At 34.7% G+C, this 12,339-nt stretch overlaps 1 protein-coding gene across 1 annotated transcript; it reads left to right on the forward strand.

Annotated features, from left to right (window-relative positions):
* The first annotated feature begins 1,023 nt into the window (after positions 1-1,023).
* On the forward strand, positions 1,024-10,624 carry LOC110108271. Its single transcript, XM_020838849.2, has 4 exons — positions 1,024-1,368; positions 8,086-8,188; positions 9,968-10,129; positions 10,221-10,624. The coding sequence occupies exons 1-4, from the start codon at positions 1,109-1,111 to the stop codon at positions 10,383-10,385; spliced, it is 690 nt and encodes a 229-aa protein (XP_020694508.2). The 5' UTR covers positions 1,024-1,108; the 3' UTR covers positions 10,386-10,624.
* Positions 10,625-12,339: the final 1,715 nt, after the last annotated feature.

A 12,339-nucleotide genomic window follows, 5' to 3' on the forward strand; every position in this document is an offset into this window, starting at 1 on the left:
AATAGTATTTATCTAAATTATTATGTATATATGCTTGATTTGCATTTGCATGTTTATTCATATTTTAGTATTTTTCATTAGCATTATATAAATTCTTCAGAAGTATAATTTCCAAAAAAGTGGAGAATATGGCATAGAACAAACCAATTTTATTTATGAAAATATATAGTCTAATTTAAGAGTTAAAAATTAAGAAAATATTATAAGAGTTTGAAAATTATATAAAAAAAATTATTATATTAGTTTTTATTAGAACTCTTTATAAATTATTTATGAGAGCATTATTAACATCCATAGTATGTCTGAAATAAAATTCATCAAAACAATATCACAAGCATGGATGGTTAGTACGTGAAGGTTCAAGAGACTACATACATTTTTTAATTTGATTTTTTTGGATCTTCCACAAAATATTTAAGGTGAATTTACATACATACCACTTTATTTCATGTTATTTACATATCTAACACCTAAAATTTTAATATTACATCCATACCATCCACATAATAAATATGAGTGTATATAATGAAATATTAAAGTTTATAGGATAATATGGGTGGTAAGAATGAAATGTATAAGTGATATATTTGATATTAAAATTTTATATGAGTGGTAGGAATTTAATATTAAAGTTTTGGTTGCTAGATTTGTAAACAACATGAAAGTCTTATATACCGCCTCATGTCATCTTTTTTACATATTTAACACAAAATTTTAATATTATAAGCCTACCATCCATAGAACAAATATAAGTGTATGGAATGAAATATTAAAATTTATAGGGTGTTATGGGTGATAAGAATGAATTAAATGGGTGATATATTTGATATTAAAATTTTATATGAGTGCTATGAATGTTATATTAAAAATTTATGTGTTAGATATGTAAATAATATGAAATGAAGTGGTATGTATGTAATCTCTTATAAGTTCACAAGATGATAATTTTTTTTTTAAATGAGAGTTATGCAATCCTTGAATATCATTTTATACAATTCAAAGGTCCAATATGAAAAAATGCAAGTCCGTCGATTTCACGGCCTTGTCGTTCTCCTCTTTGGGCCTTACGGTTCCTTCTCCGACCAAAGCAAGCTCAATTATCTGTGTCATGGGGAGATACCCACTTCCGGCGTTCCTGCTTCTCCTTCTTCTCTTCTTCCAGGGCGTATCTATAGCCCAGAGTTCTATCCCTGCCAGGTACGACGGCTTTCCCTACGGCGACAACTTGGGAATCACTAACGGCATAATCGTGGAAGCTTTTTTAGATCCTTTATGTCCCGATAGCAGAGACTCTTGGCCTCCTCTGAAGCAAGTTCTCCTTGAATATCATCCTCGGCTCTCCCTTCTCGCCCATCCCTTCCCCCTCCCGTAAGCTGCTCTGTCATCGGGCACATCTTTTTTTGGGTTCCCTACTTATTTTATTTGTAGCCAGCTGAACTTCACTAGCGCCATATGAAGAAATTTGGTATTGTTTTGTTAGTTTCTATTTTTATTTTTAAATTGCATGACTTCTTAGTTTACTCTTGTTTGGTTAGCTTCAGAACCTGAAACTTTTCTTGTTGTATATTCTGATACTAAACTTCTCGTCCACCTATTTTACGACGGTCATTCTAAAACTGAAATTGTGATATTGTAATCAATATAGCCTTAGTGAAAGTTAGTATCGTTGTGCATGTTTGAGGCAAATTTTTAGATTTTTTCAATGTTATTGGAAATACTCCTTTGCTTGTTATTGGTGTTTACTTTGGATGAAATTTTGAGCATCGATAAGATGAAAGGTTTGTTTCGTGGGTAGAAGCAAAGCAATTAGCCAAATTGTTACATCAACATCAATCAGCTTCTTATAGTCGGACATTTCTATGCTGTTTAAACCTTTTATGAAAATGACGAGATGAAGGAATTCTACATAAAAAAGAGGTTAATTTGAAATTTTTATCCCTTGTGCAACACAAGAAAAATATTTTTAGAATATTCTAGTAATTTTAATTATTTTAAGATTGCTTTTAGTTTTAATTTAATTAAATGTTGAAGCATACCACCAGAATTTGAACTTCAGTAAACTTTTATAAACTAATACATTTTTTTATTCTTAAGAGGTAGGATACGAAATGAGCATATACGTGAAAAGGTCGGAGTAGCTCCAGTAGAAGATAAGATTAGAGAAAGTCGCCTTAGATGGTTTGGTCACATAAAACGGCGGCCTTGTGATGACCCGGTTAGGAGAGTAGAGGTATTAGATTTGACTTATGTTAAGAAAGGTAGGGGTAGACCTAAAAAGACTTGGTTAGAAAATATTAGGAATGACCTTTCTTATTAGATTTAAACGAGAATTTGAATTTTAATAGGACACAATGGAGAAAAAGGATTCATGTAGCCGACCCCACGTAGTGGGATAAAGGCTTGATGTTGTTGTTGTTGTTGTTGTTGTTATAATTCTCGTTATCACAACCCTTTGTTACGCCATTAAATCGAGCAACAATTGTAAAATTCTCTTTGTATTCATTTACTTTTAGAATGTAGTCTGATTGCAAAGCTAAACAATGCCCAAGGTTTCATCTTGAGCTTTTTGCCCCTTGGTTACTTCTGATTGAGACACTTCTCTTCCTTTTTCCAATTCCCATCAAATCCAAAGAAGAAATAAGGTCACTTTCAATAAGAGGAACAAGGAATGCACATTAGATACAGTTCACACATTAAAAATTATTAACAATGGTCCATCATCAAATTAACATCAATTCAGTTATATCGTCTACATCAATTTGGTATCAAAGATGAATGTCCATACATCAAAGGTGAATTTTCTGATAGTATTGGTATTTAAATCCTAGCTTAAACTATATGAATTTTTCTTATTTTTCTATCCTGAAATTGGTAAAGTTAAGCAAATATGCATGTATTATGCATTAGCTGATGCTCGAAAAGTACATTAAAAATACAAGAAATTCCTTTTGTTCACATTAATTTGATATTATAAATTTATTGACATGTTTCCTAGATGAAGCAGTTGAGGAATTATGTACTTATCTTGTATATAACCCTCGTGATTATGCATATGAATGCAGTTTCTATTCTTATCAACATTAGTGGTTCTTATGAAGAATATGAATATTATTATCAGTATAGATTTTAAGATTGTCTTGTTTATCTCCATTCAAAATCATTTTAGCGCGATGATAGATCACATGTTTATCAAATTGCAAGGGTTAGAAACACGTGCTCATTTCATTATTCTGGGCATCCAAGGCACCTCCACTAGTTAAAAATTCAATCCTTTTGCTGAGTTGATCAATGAAGATGCTAGGTAGAGCAATTATTCCAAATGCATATGGCTTGTTTGTATTCATCAAAATCAACATAGCTTCAACATTGTCCTGTTGTGATAACCTCCACTCCTCTCTTTTTCATTCTTCTTTACTTATGAATCCACACTTATAAGTTTATTTCATCATGAACGAAACCATGATCTGGGATATAGGAGAAGCAATGATATACAAGAAATAGCAGTTGTGTGTTAAATATTTATCGTACGTTTTGGAGATGATAGAATCACAAAAGAAAATGGGTTGAAGGAGCATCAATGTTGGCTCAATATAGGTTGTAGAAGAAGAACTATGTGAAATTTCATGTATATATGTGACATATATCCATGCATTAGAAAGCAGTCTTTATAACATCCCTAGTGCAGAAGTTGAGAGATAAATATATGATGAATGACTTGCGTCGTTGCTAAAACCTTGATAGGTGCAATAATTGATGCATAAATTTCACAAAGCATTGATTTTTTTATTTGAATTTTTAAATTTTGATCTTTTTAAATTATCTTGCAGAAAGAGCCATGCCCGTATGTCCTATAACTTGATATTGTCTTCTAATTTTTCTTTTTTGGAGCCATTAGAGTTATGACTTCTTACCAAGTGTGATATCTCGAATCAAAAGACGATGGTCCGAAGAGGGTGAGGCTAATGCTCGGGCAATGAGCAGCTTTTGGTAGACTTTTTTTGAAAAAGAGGGGGGGGGGGGATGAGGACATCGCTCAGAGATTCAGACACGTGTACCAACGACGGAATCGTAGATCGATGGCTACGATCTAGCGTCTTTACTTTTGACGCTTTATGTTTTATCTAGTTGTATGCATGATGTTTTATTTAGTTTTTGTTATTTTTTCGTTTTTACCCTTATGGGGGAGTATCTTGTCATTGTAGCCCGGAGGCCATGTTTGTACTTTTCTTTTTCATGTTGAGAGGCCTATATATAGTGGCCCATTGTGTTGTAAAAGGATGATGAATGTTTAATGAAAATTTATTGTGTTCTTCTTCTTCTTGTATGATCACTAGAGGGAAGGGAGAGAGCTCGAGGTGAGCAAGTGCAAGGCCCACTAGTCGTTGGAAGAGTCCACGGCTCGTGGTAATTTCTTCTTTTCTATTTTACTTAAGTTTCCCTCATCTTTCTTCCCCTCTCCACCCGCCGGCCCCTTCCCAATCCTACCTCCACCGATTTCTTAACCTCTCCCATCCATTCCATCCTCTAACTCCACCACATCCCGTCCAACCCCCATCCAAGCCCACCTCAACAAGACGGCACACCCCTCTTCCCCTTTGACCGTCGGCCACCTGTTCATTCATCAAACAAATTATGATGATTTCAATCATCATAATGATTCCCTAACTTAGATCTTGCATTGAGGAATAAATTTGTGAATTTTGAAATTCAAAAATTTCTTTATTTGCGAAATCTAAATAAGGAAAGTTTCTAAATTTGAATCCATTCGAAATTTAATTTTGGATGATTCATTATTTTCCCGCCTCGTTGTCATATCTTGTTTGGAAAGAGTCTAAATCCTCCCTAATTCCTTTTCCTCCTCTCTCCATGTCGTCGGTCTCATGCTTGCCCCCCACCCCCATTAAATCCCCAATCAATGCATTAATTGCAAATTAATTTGAAATCAAATTTCAAATTAGTTTCCCCCCAAATTCACTCAAATTCTGAATATTAATTTCAGGTTTGGGAATAAAAGCTCTCTCCCTCTCTCTCCATGCCGCCGGCCCCATGCTTGGGTCTCTCCCATTAATCTTCAATCAATGCCTTAATTACAATCAATTTGAAATCAAATCCCAAATTGGTCTCCCTCCAAATTTTCTCAAATCCTGAAATTAATTTCAGATTTGGAATAAAACCTCTCTTTCTTTCTTGGATCAAACCTAATTCTCCCACCCTAGTCGACCCCCCCTCTTCTCCACCTTTGGCCGCCCCTTCTCTTGGTGTTCTCTCCTCCTCATGCTTATGGTGCATGATCGATCCTGAAGTCGATCACGGCTTCGCTTACAATGAACGAGGGGAAATCGACATCCTCATCTCCCCCTTCTACGAGCCGGACTGGGAATACGACGAAACGGTGGAAAGATATGTCAAGCGCATTCTTTATTGCTTGGTAGAGACGATCGATCTTCAAAAGCCGAAGACGCCTTGGCTTCTCGTTGGGAGATATACCCCTTCTCCGTCCGTGGCTACTTCTCCATCAACAAAGACCTTTGGTCCTATCTTCCTAGTGGCAGTTTCTCTCATCGTATGCTTCATCTTCAACCGCTAAGCCTAAGAGTGATTGAGTAGGAACTCTAAATGACCATGTCTTGATGTTACGCTTTGGATTCTTGATTACTTGCTATTAGAACTGCTATTTAAATTTTGTTGTTATTGCAATTGTCTTACTAACATCTTGTAACGGCTTACCTTTACTTAATCTTCCAACGGAAAGTTCTAAGAATTTAACTTGATTGAAGCATGAGTTACTAATTAGCAATGTACTAATTCAATCTTATTTGTTACAATTCCAAAGCAACTCTTCGCATGTTTGTCTTACATCAGGGGGGGCATAAATAAACCTAAGGGTGTAAACGAGTCGAGTCGAGTCAAGTATCTGTCTAATTGAGCTAAGCTTGTTGAGTTCTTACTGAATTAGAGCTCGAGCTTATTTACTAAGCTCGGGCTCGACTCGTTTAAAATTTATAGGCTCGATTTTGTTTGGAAAGCTCTAGCTTGACTCGATTATTAAGCTTCATGTCTTAGTTTTAAATAAAAAAAAATTCAATTTTTATTATAAATTAGTTTTAAAATATTAAAATATATTATAAAAATATTAATTTAAATTAATTTTTTTAAATATATTTTAAGTTAATCATGCAGCTCAATGAGCTTTCAGCACGAGTTAGATTGAGCTCGAGCTCGTTTACTATTTGAGCTCGAGTATAAGCTCGAGCTCGAACTCGTTGCTTGATAAACTCTACTCATGAGCTCATTAATGAGTCAAGCTCAAGTGGCTCGTGAGCTAGTTTGGCTTATTTACACCCCTAAATAAATTATATTACACATCATATGGGTTAGAAAGGTTACTAGGTTGTATAAGTAAATGTTAGACCAAATATGTGAGACACTTCCAGGGGTGATGAGCAAAGTTTCAATCGAACTCCATAATCACGGGTGCTCGTGATGGAGTATTTCTTAGAATGAGTGTCTTTCTAGGAAGTGAAACCAAGAAGGGAAAAATGGTGAGGTTCAACCTAGAATGGTATGGGTTTGGCCAACGCTATTCGTCAAATAGTGTGGATGGCTCATTACAAATTAATATTTGTGCTAAACCTCATCTAATTTGATGTGTGATTTGAGGAGAAACTAAATGAATGTTGGTCAGCCCGTAACATCTCACATTCAAAGAGGCTATCTAAAGAATTGTGGCCAAGGCTTGGACCAGAAGTGGGTTCTAGCAGGATTCGAAGATTTTAAGCTTATAAGAGAGAAAAGGGGGAGGGGTAGAATGGTTCTTGGGTTATATAAGTGAAGGGTATAACAAATATGCTAGGCACCTTTAGATATAATAAATGGAATTTCAATGAAAACGCTACAATTATGGGTGCTTGTGATGGAGAATTCTTAGGATGAGGAGCATCTTTGGAAGTTACATCAAAAAGGTAAAAATGAGAGGTTCAGCATGTGTGGGATTAGTTGGGCTAAAACGGATAATTATCTAGTGTAGTGTGGGCTGGGTCATTATACTAAGACTCTCCTTTTGAACTTATTATTTACTCAAAAAGTGGTTTTAAATTTTTTTAACAAAAGTTAATAAGCTTCTTAATTAGTTGAGTAAAAAAAAATTTCTATGCTGACATTTACGTATGGTGTTTCTTGGCCCCTTTGGAATTAGCCAGGCTTTGGATCATTATTCTTCATAGCTAGTGTTAACCAAACAATATTGTCATTCTATTTATGAAATTTAATTTATGCTGTGTGCTATTTTGAGTGCGCCTAACAAGTTATGAGATATTTTGTACTAGCTTCAAATTACATTTATATGAATTCTGCAACTTGTCAACTCAATTGAGTTGCTACATTCTATTTGTGTAGAAATCTTTTTTCAATTTAGGGGCTAATTGGTTGCTACTATTACTTGTGTAAAGTAAATGAAAGAGTTTTAAAATTTTCTGTGTTTGGTTGGACGAAAAGTCTATGCAGTGTAAAATCGCGGCGGATTTGAAACTCTCAATCTAATTCACTTTCAATTTATTTGGAATTTGGCCCATTTTAGCGAAATCTCAGATACAACTCCTATGTGCCGCACTGTCGGCATTGACACTGCCCATTGTTTCCAGCAGCCATATTTTATACACTACATATAGTTTACATTATATTTTAGCAAAACAAATAACCCCTAAAATAATAATTCTGCACCTTTCATTTCAAATTCAGTGGAAATATGAGCATTTGATTGAATCTAAAACATCATCAGAAGGTAAAGGTATCTGACTTGCACAATCCACTCAAAATCGTCGCCATACCCAACCTTACCTGAACTTATGCTCCGCAAAATATTAAGTTTTCTCTTTCATATATTTTTTGGAAAGAAATTCATCAATCATGATGTAAGCAAACATTACAAATTTGCATAGATGTTCCCAGTTTGATACATAGATTTTCTTTTCCATGCAAATTTAATTTATTTTGCTATTTTCCTGGTTCCTGTTTCACTTTTGATGACGTGTGTAAGCTACTGGCATGAAGACGTTTTATGAAAACTACTAACATTTTCCATTGCAGATATCATGATAATTCTTTTGTTGCTTGCCGAGCTCTTCATATAGCAAACATGCTAAATGTTTCTGCCACATATCCATTACTAGAGCTATTTTTTAAATACCAGGTAAGCCTTTATGTTATACAAAAGTCACATGGAATCTAGATTCTTTTGTATTGTGGTGTTTTTTGTTTCTCCTTTGTACTCTTATTCAACTGATGCTGCTTTTTTAAATTAGAAGTACATAAGTTCTCTCTTTAATGCAGCCATGCCTTTGCTCCTTAATATGATATAAACTTTGAACTTTGCATATAGTCTATTTCACCTTGCTTGAATGATGAATATTTTGTTTTTAAAGACCTATATGCTTCATACAACTCCATTCTAATCATTTCAGATTATTAAATTCCATATCTTAATATATAATATGAATGGTCATTATAATGCCGATGCCTTAGGATCAAATGCTATCTCGAAGGGAAAGGACTTTATCCTTCGAAGACATGTTACCTCTTCATCTTATGCACACGTTTTCATTAGTTTTACTTGGAATAATAGCTGTTTTGCAGTATTATTCTTATGCAATCATTTTCTCATTTCAATTTGTTAAGGTAGAAAACATGTATTGTTGGGCATGAATCAATACTTTACCAGTTTATGATAAGGTAGACTATGCGTTAGCAACAATTGGAGGCTTCAAAATTTATCCTCATCCAAAGAATAGGTTGTGGGATCTAGTCAGTGGCGGATGCATTGTGGGGGCCCTGCCCCCAGGGCCCCCACTGACTTTGGTATGAACATCTAATTAATATTAGATATGATGTTTTAAATATAGTATAAATCAATTATCTTTTGACCTTTTTCATCCCAATAGCAATCCTTCATGTATATTCCATAAGGCATGATCGAGCTTCTTAACGAACATATTCACAAGCTCTAAACGATGTTGTTCATGAGCGCCAAGTTGTTCAAGATTGTTTATTTAGCTGTCGAGTATTAAGCCATAATTGAGTTTCTTAATGTTGAGGATTTTTTAATTACTTTAATGATTTGTGCCCCCACGTAAAAAATTTTTTGGCTCCGCCCCTGGATCTAGTGATTAATATAAAGAAGGTTACAAGCCATACTTGACCTTCTGACCTCTACCCTTAGAATTAGAGCACATACCGCTTGAGCTAAAGTTCTTATAATTCTCATTAGTAGCTAGTTAAAAGCTTGTCCTCCCACTATGCCCCCAACTTATCCCGATTTTTCTCTCCCTTCGATGATCAATCAATTATGGACCACAAGAATTTTACTCCTAGTTCTCTTACAGGTCTTAATGTCTTCGACGTGTTCAGGGGCTTGAACCACCATGTACATCATTTATAGAAATGCCATTTTTATATAGTATTATATGTAGCCGAGACCTAGGACCTTTAAATACTTATGACCATACTTTAAATACTTGTATGAATCAGCCACAGACTGACCTAATATTTACAGGTTGTTTTAATAACTGTATTTTAGAAATGTTAATGCATATTTTTTATTCATAAATTTGTTTTATTAGAGAAAGTAGCTATAAAATTCTACAATCAAAATCATAATGAAATCTGGAATGATAGCAACAAGACGTTAAGTTTAACCTATATAAATTATTGGTGTATCATGTGTTCATCTTATTTCCATTTTTTTTTTTTTTGTTCTTGATGATTTGAATTAGGTCTTGCCTAATTTCCAACATTCAGAGGCAACATTCTCTTATGAGGTTTTGTTTGGGACGGCTTTCGTACTGCTTCTTAAAGCAGCTTTTTAATACAAAAATTTAAATTTTGTATTAGAAAGCTGCTTTAAGAAGCAATAAGAAAGCCGTACCAAACGAAGCCCGAATCTAATTACACCGAATCTTCTTACACTGAACAGGAAAAGTACTACAATGGTCCAACCAAGAACTTGTCGAGGGAAGCTATAGTTGATGACATAGCAAGACTTGGTGCAGAAGCAGTTGGGAACTCTCTTCTACCAGCATTCAAAGATGGCTTCATCAATTCCCACACTGATTCAGCTACAAGAACTTCCTTCAAGGTGATAATTCATCTAAGTTCCCTTATTAATTTTGAGAATATGGTTTAGTTCTATTCATCTGAAATGCTTTATTTTCTGTTCTTCAATCAAGTACGGGTGCACTAGAGGAGTGTTTGGCACACCGTTTTTCTTTGTTAACGGTTTTCTTCTGCCTAACGCTGGTTCTGCTCTTGACTACGAGACATGGAAGAGTATAATTGACCCTTTGTTGAGGAATAATGGGGAAGGAAAAGATGACGCAGTTTCCTCTTTTTAGCGCTTTTCAATTCGCGCATGGAATGTTTTAGAAAATAAATGGAAAAGCTGAATGTTGATCAGCAACTTCCTGGTTGTATTTTTAATCTACAGAGTCTTGCACTCTTGCTTCTATCCTGATTTCTGTCTGTTTAGAAATTCTGCTCTGTAAATATTTCATTTAAAAAAATGACCGTTAAAATCTGACGGATGATCTTTGCTGTCCTTGACTGGTGAAGCAAAGTCTTCTAGTGCAGGCTATGTTGTGTAGATAATGGATTTTGTTTTGGTGGGGGTTTATTTATTTTTCTTTTACTGCTAGCCACTGAGAGCATGCTATCCTACTATCACATGGGAGCAAGACTTTACTGGTTTTAGATCAGGAATTTTCAGAAAAAAAAGGTACAGAGAAATTTTTGACTTGGGAACTCTCAACCCTTGCTTGATTTCTCTCAAGCGGCAGCGCCTCTTCAGTGCGGCCCAATCAAGTGTGGGTGTCTCTTCTAGATCAGTCGAGGATTAATCACGCGGTAGCAGTGGGTAGATATCCCGTTCTCAAAAAAAAAAAAAAATTATAGGGAAATGGGGATGCCATTATCATGGAAGCTTTGAAGGTCATACAATATGAAGATATGAAGTATGTAAGCTAATAGTTTTGCATCACAACTAGATTGCATGAGAGCAAATGGAAGCTTCACCAATGTTTCCCTCTATTACAATAATGGCTGGGTGTGCATAAAACAAAGGTAAAATTTAAGTTGCAAGAGAAGTAAAGAGAAATTTTAAGTTGCAAAACCAACAATTTTTCCACCTGAAGGACTGAACACATTAATATATAGATGAAAATCCTTGTATTTTAGAGGATTTTTCTTTTGCTGTAAATTATTATTTTATGCAAATATAATTATATGATTTACATTTTATTATACCAATTGACTAAAATATTAATAAGTTTATTTTTTGGCGTTGATTTTCTTCTTTGTTTTTGCACCGATCAAACTAAAAGCATGATTTACTCTGAAAATTCCATTCAGATACAAAACTCAAAGCATGAAAATTATTAGTTACGCGCGCGTATGAAATGCAGCCGGCTGTCATTTCCCAAATCCGAATCGATCCCCATTCAAGAACGTTAAAGAAAATTAAGATCCCTTTGCCCTCCAATTTTCTCTTCTTACAGTTCTTTTCTTAGTCCTCCACCATGATCGATAACTACTGACCATGAAGATTCAGCTACTGCTTTGTCCCGCGAAGCGCGGCTGCTCCGCTCCATTCGATGCTTGAGGCTATCTGTCGTCGTTGCTACGTTAATGGCAGCTGTTTTGATGGGCTTCTCTAAGCAGACAAATCAGTCCATGACTTACAACTCTCTTACAGGCAAAGCTATCTACACTTCAATCTATGTCAAGGCTACTGACAGTTCCTCCTCCATCAAAATATGGCACCCGGCTTCATCTTCCAGTAGCTGTTGTAGATTTGGTAGCATTGACGATCCTCTCCACAGCAAATACAGCAGCAGCAGTGACTGAAGAAGTGGCCTGGAATGTTGTGGCCACAAATGTTATCTCAACAATGGCCGCTGCGATCTATTTTGCTGTGGTTTTGCTTTCCATTGTCATCATTCACCGGAGATCTCAGGATTGAAATTTGATCTGAATTTGTGTTTTTTTTTTTGTATGCTTTTTATTTAATTCGAATAGCAAACATTATTAAAAAGCTGCTTTTTAACAGCTTTAAAAAACTATTTAGTCTAAACAACTTTATAAAATAATAAGAAAACAGTCCAGAATGAAATCTTAGTAAGAAAGAAGATCAACTTTGCTGATGATGGAGATACAATAGTAACAAAAATTCTATACTTGTATTTTTTTTTTATAGAACTAGCTTATAAATTGAAAAGAAAATTAATAAAATACTTGCATATATTATGAATTTATTAATTTTTATAATTATTTTAAAATTTATAATAAAAGTTC

This window comes from Dendrobium catenatum, unplaced genomic scaffold (genome assembly GCF_001605985.2).
Source record: "Dendrobium catenatum unplaced genomic scaffold, ASM160598v2 fragScaff_scaffold_695, whole genome shotgun sequence".
Taxonomy (NCBI): Eukaryota; Viridiplantae; Streptophyta; class Magnoliopsida; order Asparagales; family Orchidaceae; genus Dendrobium; species Dendrobium catenatum.

Bases quoted from the DNA above. Each gene is read 5' to 3' on its own strand.
- LOC110108271 (XM_020838849.2), top strand. From the start codon at position 1,109: ATGGGGAGATACCCACTTCCGGCGTTCCTGCTTCTCCTTCTTCTCTTC. The intron at 8,189-9,967 runs GTAAGCCTTTAT...TACACTGAACAG, and splicing joins AGCTATTTTTTAAATACCAG to GAAAAGTACTACAATGGTCC. The intron at 10,130-10,220 runs GTGATAATTCAT...TCTTCAATCAAG, and splicing joins CTACAAGAACTTCCTTCAAG to TACGGGTGCACTAGAGGAGT.